The following is a 27,788-nucleotide window of genomic DNA, read 5'->3' as shown; positions in this document are numbered from 1 at the left end:
GACGGTAGAAGTTAGCGAAGCCCAAGAACTTCTGAAGACTCTTTACTGACGAGGGCTGAGTCCAATCAAGAATAGCTCGGACCTTGACTGGGTCCATCTCCACAGCAGAAGGGGAAAAAATGAACCCCAAAAAGGGAACCTTCTGTACACCAAAGAGACACTTTGAGCCCTTGACAAACAAAGAATTTTCACGCAAAATTTTAAAGACCAACCTGACCTGCTCCACATGCGAATCCCAATTATCAGAAAAAAACAAAATATCATCCAGATAAACAATCAAAAATTTATCCAGATACTTCCGGAAAATGTCATGCATAAAGGACTGAAAAACTGAAGGCGCATTGGAGAGCCCAAAAGGCATCACCAAGTACTCAAAATGACCTTCGGGCGTATTGAATGCGGTTTTCCATTCATCACCTTGCTTAATGCGCACAAGGTTGTACGCACCACGAAGGTCTATCTTGGTGAACCACTTGGCACCCTTAATCCGGGCAAACAAGTCAGACAACAGCGGTAAAGGATACTGAAATTTGACAGTGATCTTATTTAAAAGCCGATAATCAATACAAGGTCTCAAAGATCCGTTCTTTTTTGCCACAAAAAAGAATCCCGCACCAAGAGGGGAAGAAGACGGACGAATATGTCCTTTTTCCAGAGACTCCTTGATATATGAACGCATAGCGGTATGTTCAGGTACCGACAGATTAAACAGTCTTCCCTTAGGAAATTTACTGCCTGGGATCAAATCTATAGCACAGTCACAGTCCCTATGAGGAGGCAGTGCACTGGACTCAGACTCACTGAAGACATCCTGATAATCAGACAAATACTCCGGAACTTCCGAAGGCGTAGAAGAAGCAATAGACACAGGCAGGGAATCCTCATGAATACCACGACAGCCCCAACTTGAGACTGACATAGCCTTCCAGTCCAGGACTGGATTATGGGTCTGTAACCATGGCAGCCCTAAAACGACCAAATCATGCATTTTATGTAAAACCAGGAAACGTATCACCTCGCGGTGTTCAGGAGTCATGCACATGGTAACCTGAGTCCAATACTGCGGTTTATTTGCTGCCAATGGTGTGGCATCAATACCCCTAAGAGGAATAGGATTTTCTAATGGTTCAAGAGTAAATCCACAGCGCTTAGCAAATGAGAGATCCATGAGACTCAGGGCAGCACCTGAATCTACAAACGCCATGACAGGATAAGATGACAGTGAGCAAATCAAAGTTACAGACAGAATAAATTTAGGTTGCAAATTACCAACGGTGACAGGACTAACAACCTTAGCTATACGTTTAGAGCATGCTGAGATAACATGTGTAGAATCACCACAGTAGTAGCACAAGCCATTCCGGCGTCTATGAATTTTCCGCTCATTTCTAGTCAGGATTCTATCACATTGCATTAAATCAGGTGTCTGTTCAGACAACACCATGAGGGAATTTGCGGTTTTTCTATCACATTGCACCGAATTAGGTGTCTGTTCAGACAACACCATGAGGGAATTTGCGGTTTTGCGCTCCCGCAACCGCCGGTCAATTTGAATAGCCAGTGCCATAGTATCATTCAGACCTGTGGGAATGGGAAAACCCACCATAACATTCTTAATGGCTTCAGAAAGGCCATTTCTAAAATTAGCGGCCAGTGCACACTCGTTCCAATGTGTCAGCACGGACCATTTCCGAAATTTTTGGCAATACACTTCAGCCTCGTCCTGCCCCTGAGACATAGACAGCAAGGCCTTTTCTGCCTGAATCTCAAGATTGGGTTCCTCATAAAGTAAACTGTTGGGAATTTGGATTCTGGGCTCCCCCGGTGGCCGCTTGTGGAATTGGACTTGTCATCCTCTTTCCTGTTTCACCTGATTCCATCAGTAGTGGGTGTCGCTATTTAAGCTCATTTCTCTGGTGGTTTCTTGCCGGTCAACAATGTTATCTGATGCCTCTCAGTGCTTGTTCCTGCTTCTAGACAACTACTAGATAAGTTGGACTTTTGTCCATGTTTTGTTTTGCCTATTTGTTCCAGTTCACAGCTGAAGTTTTGTTACTGTGTCTGGAAAGCTCTCGTTGATCAGGGATTGCTACTCTGGCGTTATGAGTTAATGCCAGAGTTTAAGGTAATCTCTGGATGGTGTTTTGTTAGTGTTTTTCTGCTGACCATGAAAGTATACTATCTGTCTTCTGCTATCTAGTAAGCGGACCTCAAATTTGCTAAGACTATTTTCCTGCTGCGTTTGTTGTTTCATCTGAACTCACCGTCATTATATGTGGGGGGCTACTGTCTTCTTTGGAATATTTCTCTAGAGGTGAGCCAGGTCTTATATTTCCCTCTGCTAGCTATTTAGGTCTTAGGCCAGAGCTGGGCATCTAGCGATAAATAGGAAATGCTACCTGGCTATTTCTAGTTGCGCGGCAGGCTTAGTTCATGGTCAGTATAGTTCCATCTTCCGAGAGCTTGTCCCTCTATAGGCTTGCTATGATCTCTGCCTGCAGAGATCATGACAGTTTGACCGGCCAATAAAGTGTTAAAGACCCAGGTTGAGAAAGGAGAGTTATAAGAAGTCTGCTGGAATTTTTTTTTTTTTTTTTTTTTTTCCCCTCCAGTCTGCCTTGCTGCAGTCTTTTTTCTCTCTCTCCTCCTAATCTCTGTATGCTCTGTGTGCACCTGACAATAATGGATCTCCAGAGTGTAACTGCGGGTTTGAATAATCTCATCACGAAAGTACAAAATTTACAAGATTTTGTGGTACATGCTCCGGTATCTGAGCCGAGAATTCCTTTGCCGGAGTTCTTCACAGGGAATAGAGCTAGCTTCCAGAATTTCCGAAATAATTGTAAGCTTTATTTGTCCCTGAAGTCTCGTTCAGCTGGAGACCCTGCTCAGCAGGTTAGGATTGTGATTTCCTTGCTCAGGGGTGACCCTCAAGATTGGGCCTTCTCATTGCCAGCAGGGGATCCTGCGTTACGCGATGTGGATGCGTTTTTTCTGGCCTTGGGCTTGCTTTATGAGGAACCTCATTTGGAACTTCAGGCAGAAAAAACTTTGATGGCACTATCTCAGGGGCAAGACGAAGCTGAAGTTTTCTGCCAAAAATTCCGTAAATGGTCTGTGCTTACTCAGTGGAATGAGTGCGCCTTGGCGGCAACTTTCAGAGAAGGTCTCTCTGATGCCGTTAAGGATGTTATGGTGGGGTTCCCTTTGCCTGCAGGTCTGAATGAGTCCATGACAATGGCTATTCAGATTGATAGGCGTCTGCGGGAGCGCAAACCGGTGCACCATCTGGCGGTGTCTATGGAAAAGACGCCAGAAAGTATGCAGTGTGATAGAATTCTGTCCAGGAGCGAGCGACAGAATTTTAGACGGAAGAATGGATTGTGTTTCTATTGTGGGGATTCTACTCATGTTATATCGGCATGCTCTAGGCGTACAAAGAAGCTTGATAAGTCTGTTTCCATTGGCACCATTCAGTCTAAGTTTATTTTGTCTGTAACCCTGATTTGCTCTTTGTCATCCATTGCCACGGACGCCTATGTTGACTCTGGCGCCGCTCTGAGTCTTATGGATTGGTCCTTTGCCAATCGTTGTGGTTTTGATTTAGAGCCTTTGGAGACTCTTATTCCTCTGAAGGGGATTGACTCCACCCCATTGGCTAATAATAAACCACAATACTGGACACAAGTAACCATGCGTATCAATCCGGATCACCAGGAGATTATTCGTTTCCTGGTGCTGTATAATTTACATGACGATTTGGTACTGGGATTGCCATGGTTGCAGTCTCACAACCCAGTCTTGGACTGGAGAGCAATGTCTGTGTTGAGCTGGGGATGTAAGGGTATTCATGGGGACGTACCTTTGGTTTCTATTTCGTCGTCCATTCCCTCTGAAGTCCCTGAGTTCCTCTCTGATTATCAAGACGTCTTTGACGAACCCAAGCTTGGGTCGTTACCTCCGCACCGTGAGTGCGATTGTGCCATAGATTTGATACCGGGTTGTAAATATCCAAAGGGTCGTTTGTTTAATTTGTCTGTGCCGGAACATGCTGCTATGCGGGAATATATAAAGGAGTCTTTGGAAAAGGGACATATTCGTCCATCTTCTTCTCCCTTGGGAGCTGGGTTTTTCTTTGTCTCAAAAAAAGACGGCTCTTTGAGACCATGTATTGATTATCGGCTTCTGAATAAGATCACTGTTAAGTATCAATACCCATTGCCATTGCTTACTGATTTGTTTGCTCGTATAGAGGGTGCTAAGTGGTTCTCTAAAATTGATCTTCGTGGGGCGTATAATTTGGTGCGGATCAGGCAGGGGGATGAGTGGAAGACCGCATTTAATACGCCCGAGGGCCACTTTGAGTATTTGGTCATGCCTTTTGGTCTTTCTAATGCCCCTTCAGTTTTCCAGTCTTTTATGCATGATATTTTCCGCGATTTTCTGGATAAATTTATGATAATATATCTGGATGATATTCTGATTTTTTCTGATGACTGGGACTCTCATGTCCAGCAGGTCAGGAGAGTTTTTCAGGTTCTGCGGTCTAATTCTTTATGTGTGAAGGGGTCTAAGTGCGTTTTTGGGGTCCAGAAAATTTCCTTTTTGGGGTATATTTTTTCTCCCTCTTCCATTGAGATGGATCCCGTCAAGGTGCAAGCTATTTGTGACTGGACTCAGCCCTCCTCTCTTAAGGGTCTTCAGAGATTTTTGGGCTTTGCCAACTTTTACCGCCGATTTATTGCTGGTTTTTCGGATGTCGTTAAACCACTGACTGATTTGACCAGACAAGGCGCTGATGTTGCTAATTGGTCCCCTCATGCTGTAGAGGCCTTTCAGGAGCTTAAGCGCCGTTTTGCCTCTGCCCCTGTGTTGCGTCAGCCTGATGTGAATCTGCCTTTTCAGGTTGAGGTTGACGCTTCGGAGATCGGAGCTGGGGCAGTGTTGTCGCAGAAAGGTTCCGACTGCTCCGTCATTAGGCCTTGTGCCTTCTTTTCTCGCAAATTTTCGCCCGCAGAGCGGAATTATGATGTTGGGAATCGGGAGCTTTTGGCCATGAAGTGGGCGTTTGAGGAGTGGCGCCATTGGCTCGAGGGGGCTAGGCATCAGGTGGTGGTATTGACTGACCACAAAAATTTGATTTATCTTGAGACTGCCAGACGCCTGAATCCTAGACAGGCGCGCTGGTCTTTATTTTTTTCTCGCTTTAATTTTGTGGTGTCATACCTACCGGGTTCTAAGAATGTTAAGGCAGATGCCCTTTCTAGGAGTTTTGACCCGGACTCTCCTGGTAATTCTGAACCCACAGGTATCCTTAGGGAGGGAGTAATTTTGTCGGCCGTTTCTCCTGATCTGCGGCGGTCCTTGCAAGAGTTTCAGGCGGATAGACCGGATCGTTGTCCGCCTGATAGACTGTTTGTTCCGGATGATTGGACCAGCAGAGTCATCTCTGAGGTACATTCTTCTGCATTGGCAGGTCATCCCGGAATTTTTGGTACCAGGGATTTGGTGGCAAGATCCTTCTGGTGGCCTTCTCTGTCACGAGATGTGCGAGTCTTTGTGCAGTCATGTGACGTTTGTGCTCGGGCCAAGTCTTGTAGTTCTCGGGCTAGCGGACTGCTGTTGCCCTTGCCTATTCCTAAGAGGCCTTGGACACACATCTCGATGGATTTTATTTCAGATCTGCCTGTTTCCCAGAAGATGTCTGTCATCTGGGTGGTCTGTGACCGTTTCTCTAAAATGGTCCATTTGGTTCCTCTGCCCAAGTTGCCTTCTTCTTCTGAGTTGGTTCCTCTGTTTTTTCAGAATGTTGTCCGATTGCACGGTATTCCTGAGAATATTGTTTCTGACAGAGGTACCCAATTTGTGTCTAGATTTTGGCGGGCATTCTGTGCTAGGATGGGCATAGATTTGTCTTTTTCATCTGCTTTTCACCCTCAGACTAATGGCCAGACCGAGCGGACTAATCAGACCCTTGAGACATATCTGAGGTGTTTTGTCTCTGCTGACCAGGATGATTGGGTTGCTTTTTTGCCATTGGCAGAGTTCGCCCTCAATAATCGGGCCAGTTCTTCCACCTTGGTGTCCCCGTTTTTCTGTAATTCGGGGTTTCACCCTCGATTTTCCTCCGGTCAGGTGGAATCCTCGGATTGTCCTGGAGTGGATGCGGTGGTGGAGAGATTGCATCACATCTGGGGGCAGGTTATGGACAATTTGAAGTTGTCCCAGGAGAAGACTCAGCGTTTTGCCAACCGTCATCGTCGTGTTGGTTCTCGGCTTTGTGTTGGAGATTTAGTGTGGTTGTCTTCTCGTTTTGTCCCTATGAGGGTCTCTTCTCCTAAGTTTAAACCTCGGTTCATCGGCCCTTATAGAATATTGGAGATTCTTAATCCTGTTTCTTTCCGTTTGGACCTCCCTGCGTCCTTTTCCATTCATAACGTTTTTCATCGGTCGTTATTGCGCAGGTATGAGGTACCTGTTGTACCTTCAGTTGAGCCTCCTGCTCCGGTGTTGGTTGAGGGTGAGTTGGAGTACGTTGTGGAGAAAATTTTGGACTCTCGTGTTTCCAGACGGAAACTCCAGTATCTGGTCAACTGGAAGGGTTACGGCCAGGAGGATAATTCTTGGGTCAATGCATCTGATGTTCATGCTTCTGATCTTGTTCGTGCCTTCCATAGGGCTCATCCTGGTCGCCCTGGTGGATCTGGTGAGGGTTCGGTGCCCCCTCCTTGAGGGGGGGGTACTGTTGGGAATTTGGATTCTGGGCTCCCCCGGTGGCCGCTTGTGGAATTGGACTTGTCATCCTCTTTCCTGTTTCACCTGATTCCATCAGTAGTGGGTGTCGCTATTTAAGCTCATTTCTCTGGTGGTTTCTTGCCGGTCAACAATGTTATCTGATGCCTCTCAGTGCTTGTTCCTGCTTCTAGACAACTACTAGATAAGTTGGACTTTTGTCCATGTTTTGTTTTGCCTATTTGTTCCAGTTCACAGCTGAAGTTTTGTTACTGTGTCTGGAAAGCTCTCGTTGATCAGGGATTGCTACTCTGGCGTTATGAGTTAATGCCAGAGTTTAAGGTAATCTCTGGATGGTGTTTTGTTAGTGTTTTTCTGCTGACCATGAAAGTATACTATCTGTCTTCTGCTATCTAGTAAGCGGACCTCAAATTTGCTAAGACTATTTTCCTGCTGCGTTTGTTGTTTCATCTGAACTCACCGTCATTATATGTGGGGGGCTACTGTCTTCTTTGGAATATTTCTCTAGAGGTGAGCCAGGTCTTATATTTCCCTCTGCTAGCTATTTAGGTCTTAGGCCAGAGCTGGGCATCTAGCGATAAATAGGAAATGCTACCTGGCTATTTCTAGTTGCGCGGCAGGCTTAGTTCATGGTCAGTATAGTTCCATCTTCCGAGAGCTTGTCCCTCTATAGGCTTGCTATGATCTCTGCCTGCAGAGATCATGACAGTAAACCGAGCGCCAGAAAAAACGCATCAAGATCGGCCAATGCCGGATCTCCTGGCGCCAGCGAAAAAGCCCAATCCTGAGGGTCGCCCCGTAAGAACGAAATAACAATTTTTACTTGCTGAGCAGAATCTCCTGATGAACAGGGTCTCAGGGACAAAAACAATTTACAATTATTCACGAAATTCCTAAACTTAAACCTGTCTCCGGAAAACAGTTCAGGAATCGGTATTTTAGGTTCTGACCTAGGATTTCTGATAACATAGTCTTGTATGCCCTGCACACGAGTAGCCAGCTGGTCCACACTTGTAATCAAGGTCTGGACATTCATGTCTGCAGCAAGCATAGCCACTCTGAGGTAAAGGGGAAGGAGAAAAAAAAAAACTCAGAATCTTCTTTCTTATAATCCCTCTTCTGCAATGCATTAAACATTTAATACGGGCCTGGCAAACTGTTATGACCCCAATGGCGAGGGTCTCAGAGGAACGTGGAAGTCTGCAGAATACAAAAATCCAGCTCATAGGGCAGTGGTAACTGGGTTGACCATATATCTACTCCTAACGCCAACACTAGAAGTAGCCGGGGATCATTCCTACGTTGATTCTAGATGACACGCGCCAGCCGGAGAATCTAGCTACCCCTAGTAGAGGAAAACAAAGACCTTTCTTGCCTCCAGAGAAGGGGACCCCAAAGCTGGATAGAAGCCCCCCACAAATAATGACGGTGAGGTAAGAGGAAATGACAAACACAGAAATGAACCAGGTTTAGCACAGAGAGGCCCGCTTACTGATAGCAGAATAAAGAAAGGTAACTTATATGGTCAACAAAAACCCTATCAAAATCCACACTGGAAATTCAAGAACCCCCGAACCGTCTAACGGTCCGGGGGGAGAACACCAGCCCCCTAGAGCTTCCAGCAAAGGTCAGGATATAGATTTGGAACAAGCTGGACAAAAATACAAAACCAAAACAAATAGCAAAAAGCAAAAGGCAGACTTAGCTGATATAACTGGAACCAGGATCAGTAGACAAGAGCACAGCAGACTAGCTCTGATAACTACGTTGCCAGGCATTGAACTGAAGGTCCAGGGAGCTTATATAGCAACACCCCTAACTAACGACCCAGGTGCGGATAAAAGGAATGACAGAAAAACCAGAGTCAAAAAACTAGTAACCACTAGAGGGAGCAAAAAGCAAATTCACAACAGGGGTCCTTGAATTCTCAGCGTGGATATTTTGGTAGGGTTTTCCACTGACCGCACAGTTCTCTATCTGTCTTCTGCTATCTAGTATTAGCGGGCCTCATTTGCTGAATCTGTTTTCATTCCTACATGTGTCTTTTCTCCTTACCTCACCGTTATTATTTGTTGGGGGCTTCCTATATCTTTGGGGTTATTTCTCTTGAGGCAAGTGAGGTCTTGCTTTCTCTTTAGGGGTAGTCAGTTTCTCAGGCTGCGTCGAGACATCCAGGATTTTAGGCACGTTCACCGGCTACCTTTAGTGTGTTTGGATAGGATCAGGTTTGCGGTCAGTCCAGTTACCACCTCCCTAGAGCTTGTTCTATGCTTAGTAACTTAGCTAGTATTTCCTGTGATCCTCAGCCACTGGGATCATAACAGATGACATCAAGTGACCTACAAAAGGAATGGCAAATGGCAGGTGGGGTGAAGTGCAGGGCAAGAAGAGTTTGTAAAAGGCTCCTAGAGGCAGGACTCATCATGTAAAGGTAGAAAAAAGCCTTTCATCAATGAGAAGCAAAGGAGAGCCAGGGTGAAGTTTACTAAAGACCATAAGGATTGGACCTTTGAGGACTGGAGTAAGGTAATCTTCTCTGATGAGTCTAATTTTCAGCTTTGCTCAACACCTGGTCGTCTAATGGTTAGATAAAGACCTGGAGAGGCACACAAGCCCACAGTGTCTTGCACTCTCTGTGAAATTTGGTGGAGGATCGGTGATGATCTGGGGATGCTTCAGCAAGGCTGGAATTGGGCAAGTTAATCTTTGCAAAGGATGTATGAATCAAGCCGCATACAAGGTTATCCTGGAAAAACAGTTGATTCCTTCTGCTCAGGCAATGTTCCCCAACTCTGAGGACTGTCTTTTTCCAGCAGGACAATGCACCATGCCACACAGCTAGCTCAATCAAGGTGTGGATGAAGGACCACCACATCAAATCCCTGTCATGGTCAGCCCAATCTCCAGACCTGAACCCCACTGAAAACCTCTGGAATATAATCAAGAGGAAGATGGATAGTCACAAGCCAGCAAACAAAGAACTGCTTAAATTTTTTACCAGGAGTGGCATAAGGTCACCCAAAAGCAGTGTAAAAGACTGGTGGAAAGCTTGCCAAGATGCATGAAAGCTGTGATTAAAAATCATTGTTATTCCACAAACTATTGATTTCTGAACTTTTCCTGAGTTGAAACATTAGTATTGTTGTTTTTAAATGATTATGAACTTGGTTTCTTTTTGCATTATTTGAGGTCTGCAAGCATTAATATGTTATTCTGACTATTTCTCATTTTCAGAAAATAAATACAAAATGTATTGCTTGGAACTTCGGAGCCATGTTGTCAGTAGTTTATAGAATAAAAGAACAATTTACATTTTACTCAAAAATAAATCTATAAAAAAAAATCTGACAAACTGAAAATTTTTCAGTGGTCTCTTAATTTTTGCCAGAGTTGTATGTATGTTTTTCTCAATATCTGACATGAAATCAGAATAAACTTTTCATGTTTTAGGTCAATTAGGATTACCATAATTATTAATATTTGCAAATGAGAGAGACTGTTTTAAGGCATTTTAATTACTGCAAAGTCAAAAGTTTACATACACTAAGATTACTATGCTTTTAAACAATTCTGGACTGCCCATATGATGATGGCATGTGTTTGGAAGCTTCTGTTTTGTTGGCAACATCTGAGTTAATTAGAGACACACCTGTTGATGTATTTTAATGCACACCTGAAACATACTGCTTCTTTTTGTAGCATCATGGAAAAGTAAATAAATCAGCCAAGATATCAGGAAGATAACTGTGGACTTGCACAAGTCAAGCTCATGCTTGGGTGCAATTTCAAGATACCTGAAGGTGCCTTGTTCATCTGTACAGACAATTATATGCAAGCACAAACAAGTTGGAAATGTCCAGCCATCATATCGCTTCGGGAGAAGACGGGTTCTGTGTCCCATAGATGAATGTGTTTTGGTCCGACATGTGAATGTCAACCCAAGGACAAAAGCAAAAGACCTTGTGAAGATGATGGCGGAAACTGGTAAGATTGTGTCAATATCCACAGTGAAATGAGTAGTGTATCAATATGGACTGAAAGGCCACTATGCCTGGAAGATTACTCCAAAAGAATCATAAAATAGCCAGATTAATGTTTGCAAATGCACACATGAGCAAATACTTAAATATTTGGAGAGATGTCCTGTGGTTTGATGAAACTAAATTTGAACTTTTTGGGTATAATGACCATCGTTGCGTTTGGAGGAAAAATGGAGAAGCTTGGAAGCTTAAGAACACCATCCCAACTGTGAAACACTGGCATGACAGCATCATGTTGAGGGGTTGTTTTGCTGCAGGAGGGATTGGTGCACTTCACAAAATAGATGGCATCATGAGAAAAGATTATATGGCAATACTGAAGCAACATCTCAACACATCAGTCAGAAAGTTAAAGCTTGGAAGGAAATGGGTCTTCCAAATGGACAAAGACCCGAAGCATACTACCACAATGGTAACAAAGAGGCTTAAGGATAACAAAGTCAATGTTTTGGAGCGGCCATCACAAAGCCCTGATCTCAAACCTTTTGAAAATTTATGGGCAAAGCTGAAAAGGCAGATACGAGCAAGGTGACCTACAAACCTGGATCAGTTACACATACACATACAGTTTTGTCAGGAGGAATGGGCCCAAATTTCGACCAACTATTGTGAGAAGCTTGTGGAAGGATATCCCAAACGTTTGAACCAAGTTATTCAGTTTAAGGGTAATGGTACCAAATATTAATGAAATGTATGTAACCTTTTGACTTTGCAGTAAGTAATAAAAACGTCTTAAAACATTCTCTCATTATTCTGGCATTTGGAAAATATTAATAATTATGGTAATCATAATTGACCTAAAACGGGAAAGGTTTATTTTGATTTCATGTCAGACATTGAGAAAAACATGCATATGTGTCTTTTTATATAGTCTATGTAAACATCTGGTTTCAACTGTATGTTACAGTAGTTCTGTGTGTTTTTTGACGTAATTATTTCAAATCACAGCAAAACAAGTGCTGTAGTTATGAAAAACTAGATAAAAAAACAATGAGACTCCAAAAAAATTAAGTGATTTGCTGATAAACCTCCATCAGCTGGCATGTGTAAATTGATCTTTAGCAGATCTTTTCATAAGTAATATAAATAAATACAATATAATGTATTTTGGGAAATAGTACATGAAGTAATTCATATATGGGCTGGTCCTCAAATACAAAGCAAGTAACATACAACTTTCAGCGAAAAAGACTTACACAGATCATAGCAGAAACCAACTCAAAACTCCCAACTCCTAACGAAACATATGGAATCTGGTCATCAGGGAAGCCGGCCTCATGAAACACATCATATGCGTAGAAGTAAATCTGTTATATCATGAGAAGATATACAGTAAATGTAACGAAGAAGACACAATTTAGTCATATCTAGGCCTGGACTTTGCATCATTGCAAAGGGTTTTGATTTAAATTTTTTGAAGCATTTCTACACTTATTAGGTAAATTAGGTTATTTTGATATGTCATGTTTTAAATAAATCTGCTCTGTTTTATATACTTCCTGGTACTTGGCTTTCACAGGCGAGGAGACGATGGAGAACTGAATTCTGTAAATCGGACTGCAATCTGATGTTTCACACACATCCATGGACTTGAATGGGTGCGCATGCTCTGATTTGCGCAGTCAGTCACAGCATGCTGATTTTTTTCTCATGCTAAATCGCAGATCTGCACTGCCCAATAGAATAACATTGCTCCATGTGCTATCAGATAAAACATCAGATAGCACTCGTCCGATCAGTACGTTCATGTGAGCGAGCCCTTATTCAGATTTCTCAATTGAATTTTCAGTTCTAGAGAATTTGCAACAAATTTGTCATCGTGAAAATTTTCATAGGTTAGTTGGGGACATGATTTTGTGGCTCTGGTCACATTCTCAGCTGCCATTGTGTGGACAGGATAGCTGTGCAGTCTGTGAGGAAAAAGTCACAAATAAGTGCTGGAGGGGAACGTGTAATACTAATATGTTAGAAAAGTCCCTCAAAATCATGTCCTCAACACATTTGTTAATATCTTTAACCTGATCATGAGGGAGGTCTCACACATTTTTTGCAACTTTTTAGTGGCAAAAAAGCTGCAGTCAAAATGGTGGCTGTAATACAGTTTGTTTTTCTGTATTGTTAAATCTTTTACATTGTTATAATGTGTTCAAAATAACACTCAACTGCATTGGCACCACTAAGTTGAAGACTGGTGAATAAGCCAATCATAGTAAGGAGTTGACAGCGATTGGAGTTGTCCCTTAGCAGCTCCAAAACACCCATGCGTTTTCCTTTCTTTTGCATATTATTTTGCTCTTTCATCATTTCATCAATGACTGGTTGGTGATCTCTGTCTCCCCACAACTGTTTCAGAGCTTGAGAAAAAAAGAAAAGCTGTTAGACTATGTTAGACTATGTTCACACATTGGGGTAATGTGCACCGCAGCTATTTACTGACCAACCACATGCATTTTACCAAGACTTGTCATGGTTTTGCGATGCGATTATTAACGGCTTGCTTTTTACAGGTGAAACCTTCATCATTTTGCACTGTTAATAAAATCATCACAAAATTGCTTTAGGCAATTGTCTATATTTAAGCCAATGTTTTGCATCTGTATTTTAAATCCAGAAACAGAAGCGGATCTAAACATAGAATGGGTGTAGAGCTTATGATTATAATTTTTCTCAGTTATTTCCACTCTTGGTTTTGGGTTCTGATGCGAAATAATGACCAGAAGGTTTAAATATACATTTGTTGCATAATTCTTTACCAGGGATGAGCGCACCCGTGGAAGTTCTGGTTCTGGTACCCAACCGAACTTCATTCTAAGGGCTCATTTCCACATGCGAGACATACGGCCGAGTCTCGCAGCCTCGCGGGTTAAAACCCTCTTCTGGCGCCGGCACTCCAGAGCGGAGCATGCGGCCGCACAGCAATACATGGAGCCGCACGCTCCGCTCCCAAGTGCCGGCGCCAGAAGAGAGTTTTCACCTGCAAGACTCGGCCGCATGTCTCGCATGTGGAAATGAGCCTTAAAGTTCAGTTCGGGTACCAGAACTGTACCCGAAATCGAACCAAAATCTGGACCACATTGACAACAATGCAGACCCAAACTTTTGATCTGGAAAGTGCTCTCTCTTTCTCCTTCCCTGGAACATTGCAACGGAAGTCCAGTACGAATGCCAAACGTTTGCTCATCTCTGTTTACCACCTCTAAGTGCCTTGCATAATTTTTATGCCTTAAAAGGTAGCAACCACAAAACAATTGTTTTAATCCAGTCCTCTTTTTAAAAAAATCTAAAAAAAATTTATGAGTGTAATTAACATGTTACTGAACCAATCACAAGTATGCGCCGATGCATGAAAGGCCCCTTTCACACATCATATTATTGTATATTCATAATACAGATCTGCAATATGGACATAATATTTATCTAGATGCATTAGCATTTCATCAGTAATCCTTGAGTATAGGATCAATTTTTGCATCTGAATTTTCTTTCATTGCTATTTTTTTCTATTGTGCAAAAACGGATCTATTTTTGCTCAATAGAAAATAAAAGTGGTAAATGCAAATACAGGTGGGAAAACTTGAAATACCGATCAGGTAATTATGCAAAACTGATGCACCCATATCATAAGCACTCCCCATAAACTTTAATGGGTGTAATCTATCGGTAAATTGGATCCTAACTAGTGATGAGCGAATACACTTTACTCGATATTTCCTGAGCACGCTCCGGTGGTCTCCGAGTATTTCGGCATGCTTGGAGATTTGTCGACGTAGCTGCATGATTTGCAACTGCTAGACAGCTTGAATACATGTTTGTTTGCCTAAGGCATCGGATGCAATATGCTAATGACCCTCGGCTCCTGCTCTGCTACGAGCGGGAGCCATGTGTCAAGCATCTGTGCTCCGAGCCTCTCGCACAGAGAGCATCGGAGCACAGCTGCGGAGGAGGCGGAGAAATGAATTTCTCGATCTCCTCCATTGTCGGGGTCAGCGTATATCGCACATCACTCGTCCGTATTCCACTCTAGTGTTACTCCAGCCTAACAAACAGGCAACCCCCACATGTATTCAAGCTGTCTAGCAGCTGCAAATCATGCAGCTGCGTCGACAAACTAAATCTCTGAGCACGCCGAAATACTTGGAGACCACACGAGCATGCTCGGGAAATCTCGAGTAGCGAGTATACTCGCTCATCACTAATCCTAACATATCTTAGGTTTTTGGTTGATTTATATTAGCACCGTAATTCCGTCGGTGTAAAGGAAATAAAGATGCCAAACATTCTCGTTGGAAAGCAGTAAATAACGATACACACAATCTATGGGAACATTTACATATGTTGAATTTGAAATATGAAATTCCACAAGTAATTAATATATGATCTGCATTAGAATTTGGATTTCAATTTGAATTGTCATCGAGCTATAGAAATGTAGCACCCCAGGTAACCGGTTGCTACAGTGATGTTGCCTTTCCTTCGGAGAGGGTAATATCATGCTCAGAGGCAATGGAGTTCTCTTCACCAGGTAAGGCACCCGCATACAACATATTCCAAATCCAGGCCAGGAGGGAGAGCTCAGGACCCGGATTCAGGGGAGATTCCATAAGCTATATGCATCCTGACCTGGAGGAGGAGCTAGGCAGTTGGTCGAGGGAGACCAAGCAGGACAGTCTGATAGGGACACTGAAGGAAAAGGAAGTCTGTGAGAGCAGACAGAGAGGCCTGGCAGCCACGAGGGAGCTGAAGCCTCTGAAAGGACAGATAACCTAAGGGGTTGTATGTGGTTGAGCTTCAGAGGAAAGGAGTAAAGGAGAGGAACAGGGCTCAGAGGGGAACTGTGACCAGGCACCCCTCAGAGCCAAAGCGCAGTACCGGGTACCGGGAGCCCGAGGCCTTAGTGGAGCTGTAGGACACTCGGCAGAACCAGAGGGCTGAGAACTTTATGGGATTGGCCCACACCACACCTAAGACGCAGCAGCAACTGAGAAGCCCGGGGCATGATAGAGTTCCTATAAAAAGGCTCAAGCTGCCCGTCAAGCAGGTACCTGTCTAAGGACAGGGGGAATAGAGGACTCTGCAGAAAGCTTCAGGCAGCAGGGACTTCATATACAGCAAGCTCTAGTTGGAAAGACTCATGGACCTCGACTGGAAAAAGGAAACCTTCCATTGCCTTTGAGCCGGCCAGGCCGCATCACCATCCGTGCCTGGTACCCTGGACTGTGGCCTGCCAACTACAGTAAACCAGGTAAAGACTTTACAACTTGTGTCCTTTACTCATTGCCCGGCATAAACCATCATCGCCATACACTTCAGGACCCCTGGGACCTTGCTTCACCTGTGGGAGCATCACTTCATTGCTGCAACAACATCAACCAGAGGACCCCTTTAACGCAGCATCGGTCCTGCTATTGATCGAACACCACAGGTGGCATCACGGCAGACTTATTCACAATTCCCTTTAAAAGACTGTTCCCCTTTACAGTGAGTCCCAGGGCCACGGACCGGGTCGCAGCCACCATGACATCCCCTTTAATAGCACCGAGTACCCGACCCTGGCGGGCGACTCATCTTTTTGGCATCACGAACAGGATGGACCGACCTATTGGAATGAGTCCTGTGCACCATGGATTATAATAGTGTTATGGTTCTCAATGGCAAGAGAACATAGCCCAGCAAACATAAGAACTAGCTCTTGGAAGGATGGAAACTAAACTGACCATGAACTAAACCTGCCGCACAACTAACAGTAGCCGGGTAGCGTAGCCTGCGTTTTATCCCTAGACGCCCAGCGCCGGCCGGAGGACTAACTAATCCTGGCAGAGGAAAATATAGTCCTGGCTCACCTCTAGAGAAATTTCCCCGAAAGGCAGACAGAGGCCCCCACAAATATTGGCGGTGATTTTAGATGAAATGACAAACGTAGTATGAAAATAGGTTTAGCAAAATTGAGGTCCGCTTACTAGATAGCAGGAAGACAGAAAGGGCACTTTCATGGTCAGCTGAAAACCCTATCAAAAAACACCATCCTGAAATTACTTTAAGACTCTAGTATTAACTCATAACATCAGAGTGGCAATTTCAGATCACAAGAGCTTTCCAGACACAGAAACGAAACTACAGCTGTGAACTGGAACAAAATGCAAAAACAAACAAGGACTAAAGTCCAACTTAGCTGGGAGTTGTCTAGCAGCAGGAACATGCACAGAAAGGCTTCTGATTACAATGTTGACCGGCATGGAAGTGACAGAGGAGCAAGGCTAAATAGCGACTCCCACATCCTGATGGAAACAGGTGAACAGAGAGGATGATGCACACCAGTTCAATTCCACCAGTGGCCACCGGGGGAGCCCAAAATCCAATTTCACAACAGTACCCCCCCCTCAAGGAGGGGGCACCGAACCCTCACCAGAACCACCAGGGCGATCAGGATGAGCCCTATGAAAGGCACGGACCAAATCGGAGGCATGAACATCAGAGGCAGTCACCCAAGAATTATCCTCCTGACCGTATCCCTTCCATTTGACCAGATACTGGAGTTTCCGTCTGGAAACACGGGAGTCCAAGATTTTTTCCACAACGTACTCCAACTCGCCCTCAACCAACACCGGAGCAGGAGGCTCAACGGAAGGCACAACCGGTACCTCATACCTGCGCAATAATGACCGATGAAAAACATTATGAATAGAAAAAGATGCAGGGAGGTCCAAACGGAAGGACACAGGGTTAAGAATCTCCAATATCTTGTACGGGCCGATGAACCGAGGCTTAAACTTGGGAGAAGAAACCCTCATAGGGACAAAACGAGAAGACAACCACACCAAGTCCCCAACACAAAGCCGAGGACCAACCCGACGCCGGCGGTTGGCAAAAAGCTGAGTCTTCTCCTGGGACAACTTCAAATTGTCCACTACCTGCCCCCAAATCTGATGCAACCTCTCCACCACAGCATCCACTCCAGGACAATCCGAAGATTCCACCTGACCAGAAGAAAATCGAGGATGAAACCCCGAATTACAGAAAAAGGGAGACACCAAGGTGGCAGAGCTGGCCCGATTTTTGAGGGCAAACTCCGCTAAAGGCAAAAAAGCAACCCAATCATCCTGATCTGCAGACACAAAACACCTCAAATATGTCTCCAAGGTCTGATTCGTCCGCTCGGTCTGGCCATTAGTCTGAGGATGGAAAGCAGACGAGAAAGACAAATCCATGCCCATCCTAGCACAGAATGCTCGCCAAAATCTAGACACGAATTGGGTACCTCTGTCAGAAACGATATTCTCCGGAATACCATGCAAACGGACCACATTCTGAAAAAACAGAGGAACCAACTCGGAAGAAGAAGGCAACCTAGGCAGGGGAACCAAATGGACCATCTTAGAGAAACGATCACACACCACCCAGATGACAGACATCTTCTGAGAAACAGGAAGATCCGAAATAAAATCCATCGAGATGTGCGTCCAGGGCCTCTTCGGGATAGGCAAGGGCAACAACAATCCACTAGCCCGAGAACAACAAGGCTTGGCCCGAGCACAAACGTCACAAGACTGCACGAAGCCTCGCACATCTCGAGACAGGGAAGGCCACCAGAAGGACCTTGCCACCAAATCCCTGGTACCAAAGATTCCAGGATGACCTGCCAACGCAGAAGAATGAACCTCAGAAATGACTTTACTGGTCCAATCATCAGGAACAAACAGTCTACCAGGTGGGCAACGATCAGGTCTATCCGCCTGAAACTCCTGCAAGGCCCGCCGCAGGTCTGGAGAAACGGCAGACAATATCACTCCATCCTTAAGGATACCTGTAGGTTCAGAATTACCAGGGGAGTCAGGCTCAAAACTCCTAGAAAGGGCATCCGCCTTAACATTCTTAGAACCCGGCAGGTAGGACACCACAAAATTAAACCGAGAGAAAAACAACGACCAGCGCGCCTGTCTAGGATTCAGGCATCTGGCGGACTCAAGATAAATTAGATTTTTATGGTCAGTCAATACCACCACCTGATGTCTAGCCCCCTCAAGCCAATGACGCCACTCCTCAAAAGCCCACTTCATGGCCAAAAGCTCCCGATTCCCAACATCATAATTCCGCTCGGCGGGCGAAAATTTACGCGAGAAAAAGGCACAAGGTCTCATCACGGAGCAATCGGAACTTCTCTGCGACAAAACCGCCCCAGCTCCGATTTCAGAAGCGTCGACCTCAACCTGAAAAGGAAGAGCAACATCAGGCTGACGCAACACAGGGGCGGAAGAAAAGCGGCGCTTAAGCTCCCGAAAGGCCTCCACAGCAGCAGGGGACCAATCAGCAACATCAGCACCCTTCTTAGTCAAATCAGTCAATGGTTTAACAACATCAGAAAAACCAGCAATAAATCGACGATAAAAGTTAGCAAAGCCCAAAAATTTCTGAAGACTCTTAAGAGAAGAGGGTTGCGTCCAATCACAAATAGCCTGAACCTTGACAGGATCCATCTCGATGGAAGAGGGGGAAAAAATATATCCCAAAAAGGAAATCTTTTGAACCCCAAAAACGCACTTAGAACCCTTCACACACAAGGAATTAGACCGCAAAACCTGAAAAACCCTCCTGACCTGCTGGACATGAGAGTCCCAGTCATCCGAAAAAATCAAAATATCATCCAGATACACAATCATAAATTTATCCAAATAATCACGGAAAATGTCATGCATAAAGGACTGAAAGACTGAAGGGGCATTTGAAAGACCAAAAGGCATCACCAAATACTCAAAGTGGCCCTCGGGCGTATTAAATGCGGTCTTCCACTCATCCCCCTGCTTAATTCGCACCAAATTATACGCCCCACGTAGATCTATCTTAGAGAACCACTTGGCCCCCTTTATGCGAGCAAACAAATCAGTCAGCAGTGGCAACGGATATTGATATTTAACCGTGATTTTATTCAAAAGCCGATAATCAATGCACGGCCTCAAAGAGCCATCTTTCTTAGCCACAAAGAAAAAACCGGCTCCTAAGGGAGATGACGAAGGACGAATATGTCCCTTTTCCAAGGACTCCTTTATATATTCTCGCATAGCAGCATGTTCAGGCACAGACAGATTAAATAAACGACCCTTAGGGTATTTACTACCCGGAATCAAATCTATGGCACAATCGCACTCCCGGTGCGGAGGTAATGAACCAAGCTTAGGTTCTTCAAAAACGTCACGATATTCAGTCAAGAATTCAGGAATCTCAGAGGGAATAGATGATGAAATGGAAACCACAGGTACGTCCCCATGCGTCCCCTTACATCCCCAGCTTAACACAGACATAGCTTTCCAGTCAAGGACTGGGTTATGAGATTGCAGCCATGGCAATCCAAGCACCAACACATCATGTAGGTTATACAGCACAAGAAAGCGAATAATCTCCTGGTGATCCGGATTAATCCGCATAGTTACTTGTGTCCAGTATTGTGGTTTATTGCTAGCCAATGGGGTGGAGTCAATCCCCTTCAGGGGTATAGGAGTTTCAAGAGGCTCCAAATCATACCCACAGCGTTTGGCAAAGGACCAATCCATAAGACTCAAAGCGGCGCCAGAGTCGACATAGGCATCCGCGGTAATAGATGATAAAGAACAAATCAGGGTCACAGATAGAATAAACTTAGACTGTAAAGTGCCAATTGAAACAGACTTATCAAGCTTCTTAGTACGCTTAGAGCATGCTGATATAACATGAGTTGAATCACCGCAATAGAAGCACAACCCATTTTTTCGTCTAAAATTCTGCCGTTCACTTCTGGACAGAATTCTATCACATTGCATATTCTCTGGCGTCTTCTCAGTAGACACCGCCAAATGGTGCACAGGTTTGCGCTCCCGCAGACGCCTATCGATCTGGATAGCCATTGTCATGGACTCATTCAGACCCGCAGGCACAGGGAACCCCACCATAACATCCTTAATGGCATCAGAGAGACCCTCTCTGAAATTCGCCGCCAGGGCGCACTCATTCCACTGAGTAAGCACAGCCCATTTACGGAATTTCTGGCAGTATATTTCAGCTTCGTCTTGCCCCTGAGATAGGGACATCAAGGCCTTTTCCGCCTGAAGTTCTAACTGAGGTTCCTCATAAAGCAACCCCAAGGCCAGAAAAAACGCATCCACATTGAGCAACGCAGGATCCCCTGGAGCCAATGCAAAAGCCCAATCCTGAGGGTCGCGCCGGAGCAAGGAAACTACAATCCTGACCTGCTGAGCAGGATCTCCAGCAGAGCGAGACTTCAGGGACAAAAACAACCTGCAATTATTTTTGAAATTTTGAAAGCAAGATCTATTCCCCGAGAAAAATTCAGGCAAAGGAATTCTAGGTTCAGATATAGGAACATGAACAACAAAATCTTGTAAATTTTGAACTTTCGTGGTGAGATCATTCAAACCTGCAGCCAAACTCTGAATATCCATTTTAAACAGGTGAACACAGAGCCATTCCAGGATTAGAAGGAGAGAGAGAGAGAAAGGCTGCAATATAGGCAGACTTGCAAGAGATTCAATTACAAGCACACTCAGAACTGAAGGAAAAAAAAAAAAAAAAATCTTCAGCAGACTTCTCTTATCTCTCCTTTCTCTGTCAATTAATTTAACCCTTTCTGGCCGGTCAAACTGTTATGGTTCTCAATGGCAAGAGAACATAGCCCAGCAAACATAAGAACTAGCTCTTGGAAGGATGGAAACTAAACTGACCATGAACTAAACCTGCCGCACAACTAACAGTAGCCGGGTAGCGTAGCCTGCGTTTTATCCCTAGACGCCCAGCGCCGGCCGGAGGACTAACTAATCCTGGCAGAGGAAAATATAGTCCTGGCTCACCTCTAGAGAAATTTCCCCGAAAGGCAGACAGAGGCCCCCACAAATATTGGCGGTGATTTTAGATGAAATGACAAACGTAGTATGAAAATAGGTTTAGCAAAATTGAGGTCCGCTTACTAGATAGCAGGAAGACAGAAAGGGCACTTTCATGGTCAGCTGAAAACCCTATCAAAAAACACCATCCTGAAATTACTTTAAGACTCTAGTATTAACTCATAACATCAGAGTGGCAATTTCAGATCACAAGAGCTTTCCAGACACAGAAACGAAACTACAGCTGTGAACTGGAACAAAATGCAAAAACAAACAAGGACTAAAGTCCAACTTAGCTGGGAGTTGTCTAGCAGCAGGAACATGCACAGAAAGGCTTCTGATTACAATGTTGACCGGCATGGAAGTGACAGAGGAGCAAGGCTAAATAGCGACTCCCACATCCTGATGGAAACAGGTGAACAGAGAGGATGATGCACACCAGTTCAATTCCACCAGTGGCCACCGGGGGAGCCCAAAATCCAATTTCACAACATAATAGACTGTGTGAAATTGATTTGTATAATGGCCGCCATTGCTGCACCACGAGGCAGATAAAGGAGGAAGAAGATGTGTTGCCATGCGTGGAGTTCAAGAACCGGCGCGAAAGCTGGATCCACCCCTTCAGAGACTGTAATGCCAACAAAAGATGTCCATCACCAGGACGGATCCGCCCCCAGAGATGGCTGGCGGGAAAGTGCGGGAGGCACTGTAAAGAAAGCCCTGGAAGTGTGATGGAAAAGGACGCGGAACAGCGTGGCAGCAGTATGGCTGCACACTACCTGGTAAAGGCTTTGGCGGACAACGGAGAAGAGCCGCCAGAACCAGCAACTACCCCTAAAGATGTCCCCGGTCCGCAGCGGCATGAAACCGTGGACCTGAAGCCTACCATGGACCCGGAGTGTTGTGAATTCCGTTCTCGGACTCCCTCCTGTGGTCATGAATAGTACTTTGGTGAGTTCTGTCCTTGGACTCCCTCTACTGGCTTTGAGTGGAACTGCTGGTCCTTGAGGTTGGCTTTCTCAGCTGCCCTCGTTTATTGCTATGCTGGCTTCCCTATTTAACTCCACTCAGATCGTTACTTCATGCCAGCTGTCAATGTCTCAGTATTGGTTCAGATCTCTCTTGGACTTCTCAGATGACCTGTCTACTCCAGCAGAAGCTAAGTTCCTGCTAGTTCATTTGTTGTTACTGCTAATTCTAGTCCAGCTTGCTATCATGATATTTCCTTGCTAGCTGGAAGCTCTGGGGGTGCAGAGTTGCACCTCCACACCGTGAGTCGGTGTGGAGGTCTTTTTGCATACTCTGCGTGGTTTTTGTAGTTTTTTGTGCTGACCGCATAGTTCCCTTTTCTATCCTCTGACTATTTAGTGAAGACTGGCCTCCTTTGCTAAAACCTGTTTCATTTCTGTGTTTGTGACTTTCCTCTTAACTCACAGTCAATATATGTGGGGGCTGCCTTTTCCTTTGGGGAATTTCTCTGAGGCAAGGTAAGGCTTCTATTTCTATCTTTAGGGGTAGTTAGCTCTTAGGCCAGGGGTCGGGAACCTATGGCTCGCGAGCCAGATATGGCTCTTTTGATGGCCGTATCTGGCTCGCAGACAGGGCTCCTACCTGTCTATGGGAAGGATCAGTGGCGTAGGAAGGGGGGTGCGGGGGGGGCGGGCCGCCCCGGGCGGCACAATGCGGGGGGCGGCACAATGCGGGGGTGAGTCAGTGGCGTATCTAGGGGGGGAGCAGCCGGCAGGGGGGCGCAGTCGGGCCGCCTAAAGCGGCGGTCCGCAGTGTCTCCCTCGGCGGCTGCATTCTGTCACCCCCCGCGCTGGGAGTCAGCTGTTCTCTGTGCCGACTGTCAAGCTGACAGCCGGCACAGAGAAGCTGCAGCGTGCCGGCTCCCAGTGTTCAATTGTACTCGTATCTGTGATGCGAGTACAATTGAAGCTCTGACTGCCGGGTCAGAGCGATGCCAGCAGCGTGATCAGGTCATGTGATCACGCTGCTGACGTCACTCACCTGCGCGGCAGAGCAGGAGATGCAGAGCGGTGGTAAGTGCTCCAATGGAGCTGAAGACACAGAAAGTGCAGGGGGGGAATTTACTGTGTGGGGAAGGGGGGCATATATTGTGGGGGGGATTTACTGTGAGTGGAGGCTGGAGCTGAAGACACCGAAGGTGCAGGGGGGGATTTACTGTGAGTGGGGATGGGGGAAAATATTGTGGGGGGAATTTACTGTGAGTGGGGATGGGGGCATATATTGTGGGGGGGATTTACTGTGAGTGGGGATGGGGGCATTTATTGTGGGGGGGATTTACTGTGAGTGGGGATGGGGGCATTTATTGTGGGGGGGATTTACTGTGAGTGGGGATGGGGGCATTTATTGTGGGGGGGATTTACTGTGAGTGGGGATGGGGGCATTTATTGTGGGGGGGATTTACTGTGAGTGGGGATGGGGGCATTTATTGTGGGGGGGATTTACTGTGAGTGGGGATGGGGGCATTTATTGTGGGGGGGATTTACTGTGAGTGGGGATGGGGGCATTTATTGTGGGGGGGATTTACTGTGAGTGGAGCTGAAGACACCGAAGGTGCAGGGGGGGATTTACTGTGAGTGGGCATGGGGGAAAATATTGTGGGGGGGATTTAATGTGAGTGGGGATGGGGGGCATATATTCTGGGGGGGATTTACTGTGAGTGGGGATGGGGGGGGATTTCATGTGAGTGGGGATAGTGGGATATATTATTGGACTGGGGATATTTAATATGAGTGGAGATGGGGGGATTTATTGTGGGGGGAGATTTAATGTGAGTGGAGATGGGGTATTTATTGTGTGTGGGGGGAGATTTGTCATGGGGATGGGGGGATTTAATGTGTGGGGGAGATCTGAGGACACAAAATGAAGAGCAAAGGGGGAGATGGGGGGGCATATATGAGGAAACAGTATGGGGGATGGGTGCAGACAGCTTGGGGTCAAACAGGGGAATGTATGCGGACACAGTATGAGTAGCGATGTGAAAAACGTATGTGGACAGAGTACGGGGAGTGAGGGTGTTGGGATGTGTGCATGCGTAGCATGGGGGACAGTGTAAGGGCACAGCCAGGAGGGGATATGATACAAAGGAGGGGGAGTGTGATGAGAGAGTACAGTATAAATACTGGGCCCTATAGGGGGGACACAGTGTGAGAGGTCAGTGTGAAGAGGGGTCCGGTATAGAAAGGGGAGGTCAGTGTGAAGAGCAAGTACCATAAGACAGACAGTGTGGGGGTCATATTTTATGCAGACAATATAGTGCGGGGAAATTTTTTATTCAGGAGCATTATAATGACACTTGTATCTTTAAGGGCGTCATGTGGAGACTTTCTGCAAAAGAATGGAGAAGATGGAAGTCTGCAGAGACGGCTGTGGATGAGAAAACTCATCATGGGATCTGGACAAGATGAAGAAAAGAAGAACGGCTCCAGAGGCGACGTCATCTATAAGGTACCTGGATGTAAATGTTATTTGTGATACTGACTAACTCTCATGTTTTTATTTATGTTAGGAGCATTAAAGGGGATGTCCAGGTTTGTAATGAGTCTGCAGTCATTCTTTGTGACTGCAGACTTCTGAGTTCTCACAGTGCACCCTGCACACTGTCAGGATTCTCTGGTGCTGGCGATTTACATACATGCGGTCACGTGCTGACTAGACATGTGTGGCCTCACTCTATGAAAATGAACTGAGCGAGGCCAGGCACGTCTAGTCGGAATGTGGTCGGAAGTATACAAATCGCATGCTTGTGCTGACATGACTGTCCACCGGCCAGGGAGAATCCTAAAAGTGTGCAATGCATTAGTTGTGAGAATTCAGAAGCTGCGATGTCAGGATTCACCTCTGCAGGTTCCAGTCGTCGACACATGGACACGTCACTCATATGCGATTTTCATACTCATGGTCCTGTAACAACGAGCTTCTCTTCTGCTTCTCTCAGTTTTTCACTGAACATTGGGAGCTTAAGGGAGAGGAGCTCGTCGGTACATGACTAAGTGTGAAAATCGCATACGTTCTAGGGGGGGGGGGGGCGCCAAACTCGGGAACAGCCCCGGGCAGCAAAAGCTCTAGCTACGCCCCTGGGAAGGATGCATGCACCGCGCTCCATCAGGCCGCGGTGCACGCTGATATTGGTAGTTCTTTGATGGCCTGATAAGCATTGGCGGCAGTGGTGAGCGGCAGGGAGCATGGACTACATTTCCCATAACTCCCTGCATAGCCGCGCCGTCTGCAAGCACGCACCTGCGTCCCCTAGTGAAGCGGCATCTGCCTCCTCCCTTGTGTCTCCCTTGGACGTTCCAGAAACCCCTGGCTGTGCTGCTGCTTTGAAGGTGCACTAAGCCACCGCTGGACCTAAACAATGATTCGCTGTAAAATAATAAAATAGATAATTGACATAACTGACAATGCGTTGTGTGACATGTCCAACATTCCAGCTTCTTTCTTCTGCGAATGCCTCAAAGCTGGCATTCTCTCAACATCAGGTGGGAAGAATGCCAGCTTCCAGTCATGCGCAGGAAAAAGAAGAAGCCAGACTGCTGGACTGATGTCATGCATCGCAAGCTCACAATGTAAGTTATTTATTTAATTTTTTTACTGCTAATTACCATTGTTTCATTCCAGTTGTGGCTTTATACAGCAGGGAGGAGCATTCCTTGCTGTACTAAGTGAACATTGGAGCGATTGATCTGTCAATGGCCCTTTAAACATATTGTACGGCTCTCGCGGAATTATATTTCAAAATATGTGGCGTTTATGGCTCTCTTAGCCAAAAAGGTTCCTGACCCCTGTCTTAGGCTGTGAAGAGGCGTCTAGGGAGAGTTAGGTACGCTCCACGGCTATTTCTAGTGTGTGTGATAGGAGTAGGTTTTGCGGTCAGCAGAGTTCCCACTTCCCCAGAGCTTGTCCCGATTCCTAGTTTAACCATCAGGTCATTCCGGGTGCACCTAACCACCAGGTCCATAACAGTACAGCTGGCCCACAAAGTGTTAATGCATCTCAAAAGAGGGATAAGAGAAGTTCTGAACCCATTTTTTTTTCTTTGCAGTGTGTTTTGTCTCTCTTTTCCCCTTATCCTCTGGGTGGTTCAGGACTCAGGTGTAGATATGGATATTCAAGGTCTGTCCTCTTGTGTGGATCAACTCACTGCAAGGGTACAAAGCATTCAAGATTATGTAGTTCGGAATCCGATATTAGAGCCTAGAATTCCAATTCCTGATTTGTTTTCTGGGGATAGATCTAAGTTTCTGAATTTCAAAAATAATTGTAGACTGTTTCTTGCTTTGAAACCCCGCTCCTCTGGTGACCCCATTCAGCAAGTAAAAATTATTATTTCTTTGTTACGTGGTGACCCTCAAGACTGGGCATTCTCCCTTGCGCCAGGAGATCCTGCATTGCTTAATGTAGATGCGTTTTTTCTGGCGCTTGGATTGATTTATGACGAACCTAATTCAGTGGATCAGGCAGAGAAAATCTTGCTGGCTTTGTGTCAGGGTCAGGATGAAGCGGAGGTATATTGCCAGAAGTTTAGAAAATGGTCTGTGCTTACTCAATGGAATGAGTGTGCCCTGACAGCAATTTTTAGAAAGGGTCTTTCTGAAGCCCTTAAGGATGTTATGGTGGGGTTCCCCACGCCTGCTGGTTTGAATGATTCAATGTCCTTGGCCATTCAAATTGATCGGCGTTTGCGCGAGGGCAATGTTGTGCACCATTTGGCGGTGTCCTCTGAGCAGAGGCCTGAGCCTATGCAATGTGATAGGACTTTGACCAGAGCTGAACGGCAAGAACACAGACGTCTGAATAGGCTGTGTTTTTTTTGTGGTGACTCCAGTCATGCTATCTCTGATTGTCCTAAGCGCACTAAGCGGTTTGCTAGGTCTGTCACCATTGGTACTGTACAGCCTAAATTTCTTTTGTCTGTTACTCTGATTTGCTCTTTGTCATCCTACACTGTTATGGCATTTGTGGATTCAGGCGCTGCCCTGAATTTGATGGACTTGGAGTTTGCCAGGCGCTGCGGTTTTCCCTTGGAGCCTTGGCAGCATCCTATTCCTTTAAGGGGAATTGATGCTACGCCTTTGGCCAAGAATAAACCTCAGTACTGGAC

The 27,788-nt window shown here is 45.6% G+C and overlaps 1 protein-coding gene across 1 annotated transcript in view; it reads right to left on the bottom strand.

The window, feature by feature from the left end:
- LOC143814595 (solute carrier family 2, facilitated glucose transporter member 11-like) overlaps positions 1 to 27,788 on the bottom strand; it is an 83,692-nt gene that overhangs the window by 17,897 nt on the left and 38,007 nt on the right. Inside the window, exons 7-8 of the mRNA XM_077293460.1 lie at positions 12,957 to 13,147; positions 11,990 to 12,100 (exon numbers count right to left, since the gene is read on the bottom strand). Of these exons, the coding sequence (XP_077149575.1) occupies positions 11,990 to 12,100; positions 12,957 to 13,147 (302 nt within the window). The remainder of the gene's footprint in view (positions 1 to 11,989; positions 12,101 to 12,956; positions 13,148 to 27,788) is intronic.

This window comes from Ranitomeya variabilis, chromosome 1 (assembly GCF_051348905.1).
Source record: "Ranitomeya variabilis isolate aRanVar5 chromosome 1, aRanVar5.hap1, whole genome shotgun sequence".
Classification (NCBI taxonomy): domain Eukaryota; kingdom Metazoa; phylum Chordata; class Amphibia; order Anura; family Dendrobatidae; genus Ranitomeya; species Ranitomeya variabilis.
Note: the sequence above shows the minus strand (reverse complement) of the source record. Positions and strands in the feature narration are given on the sequence as shown.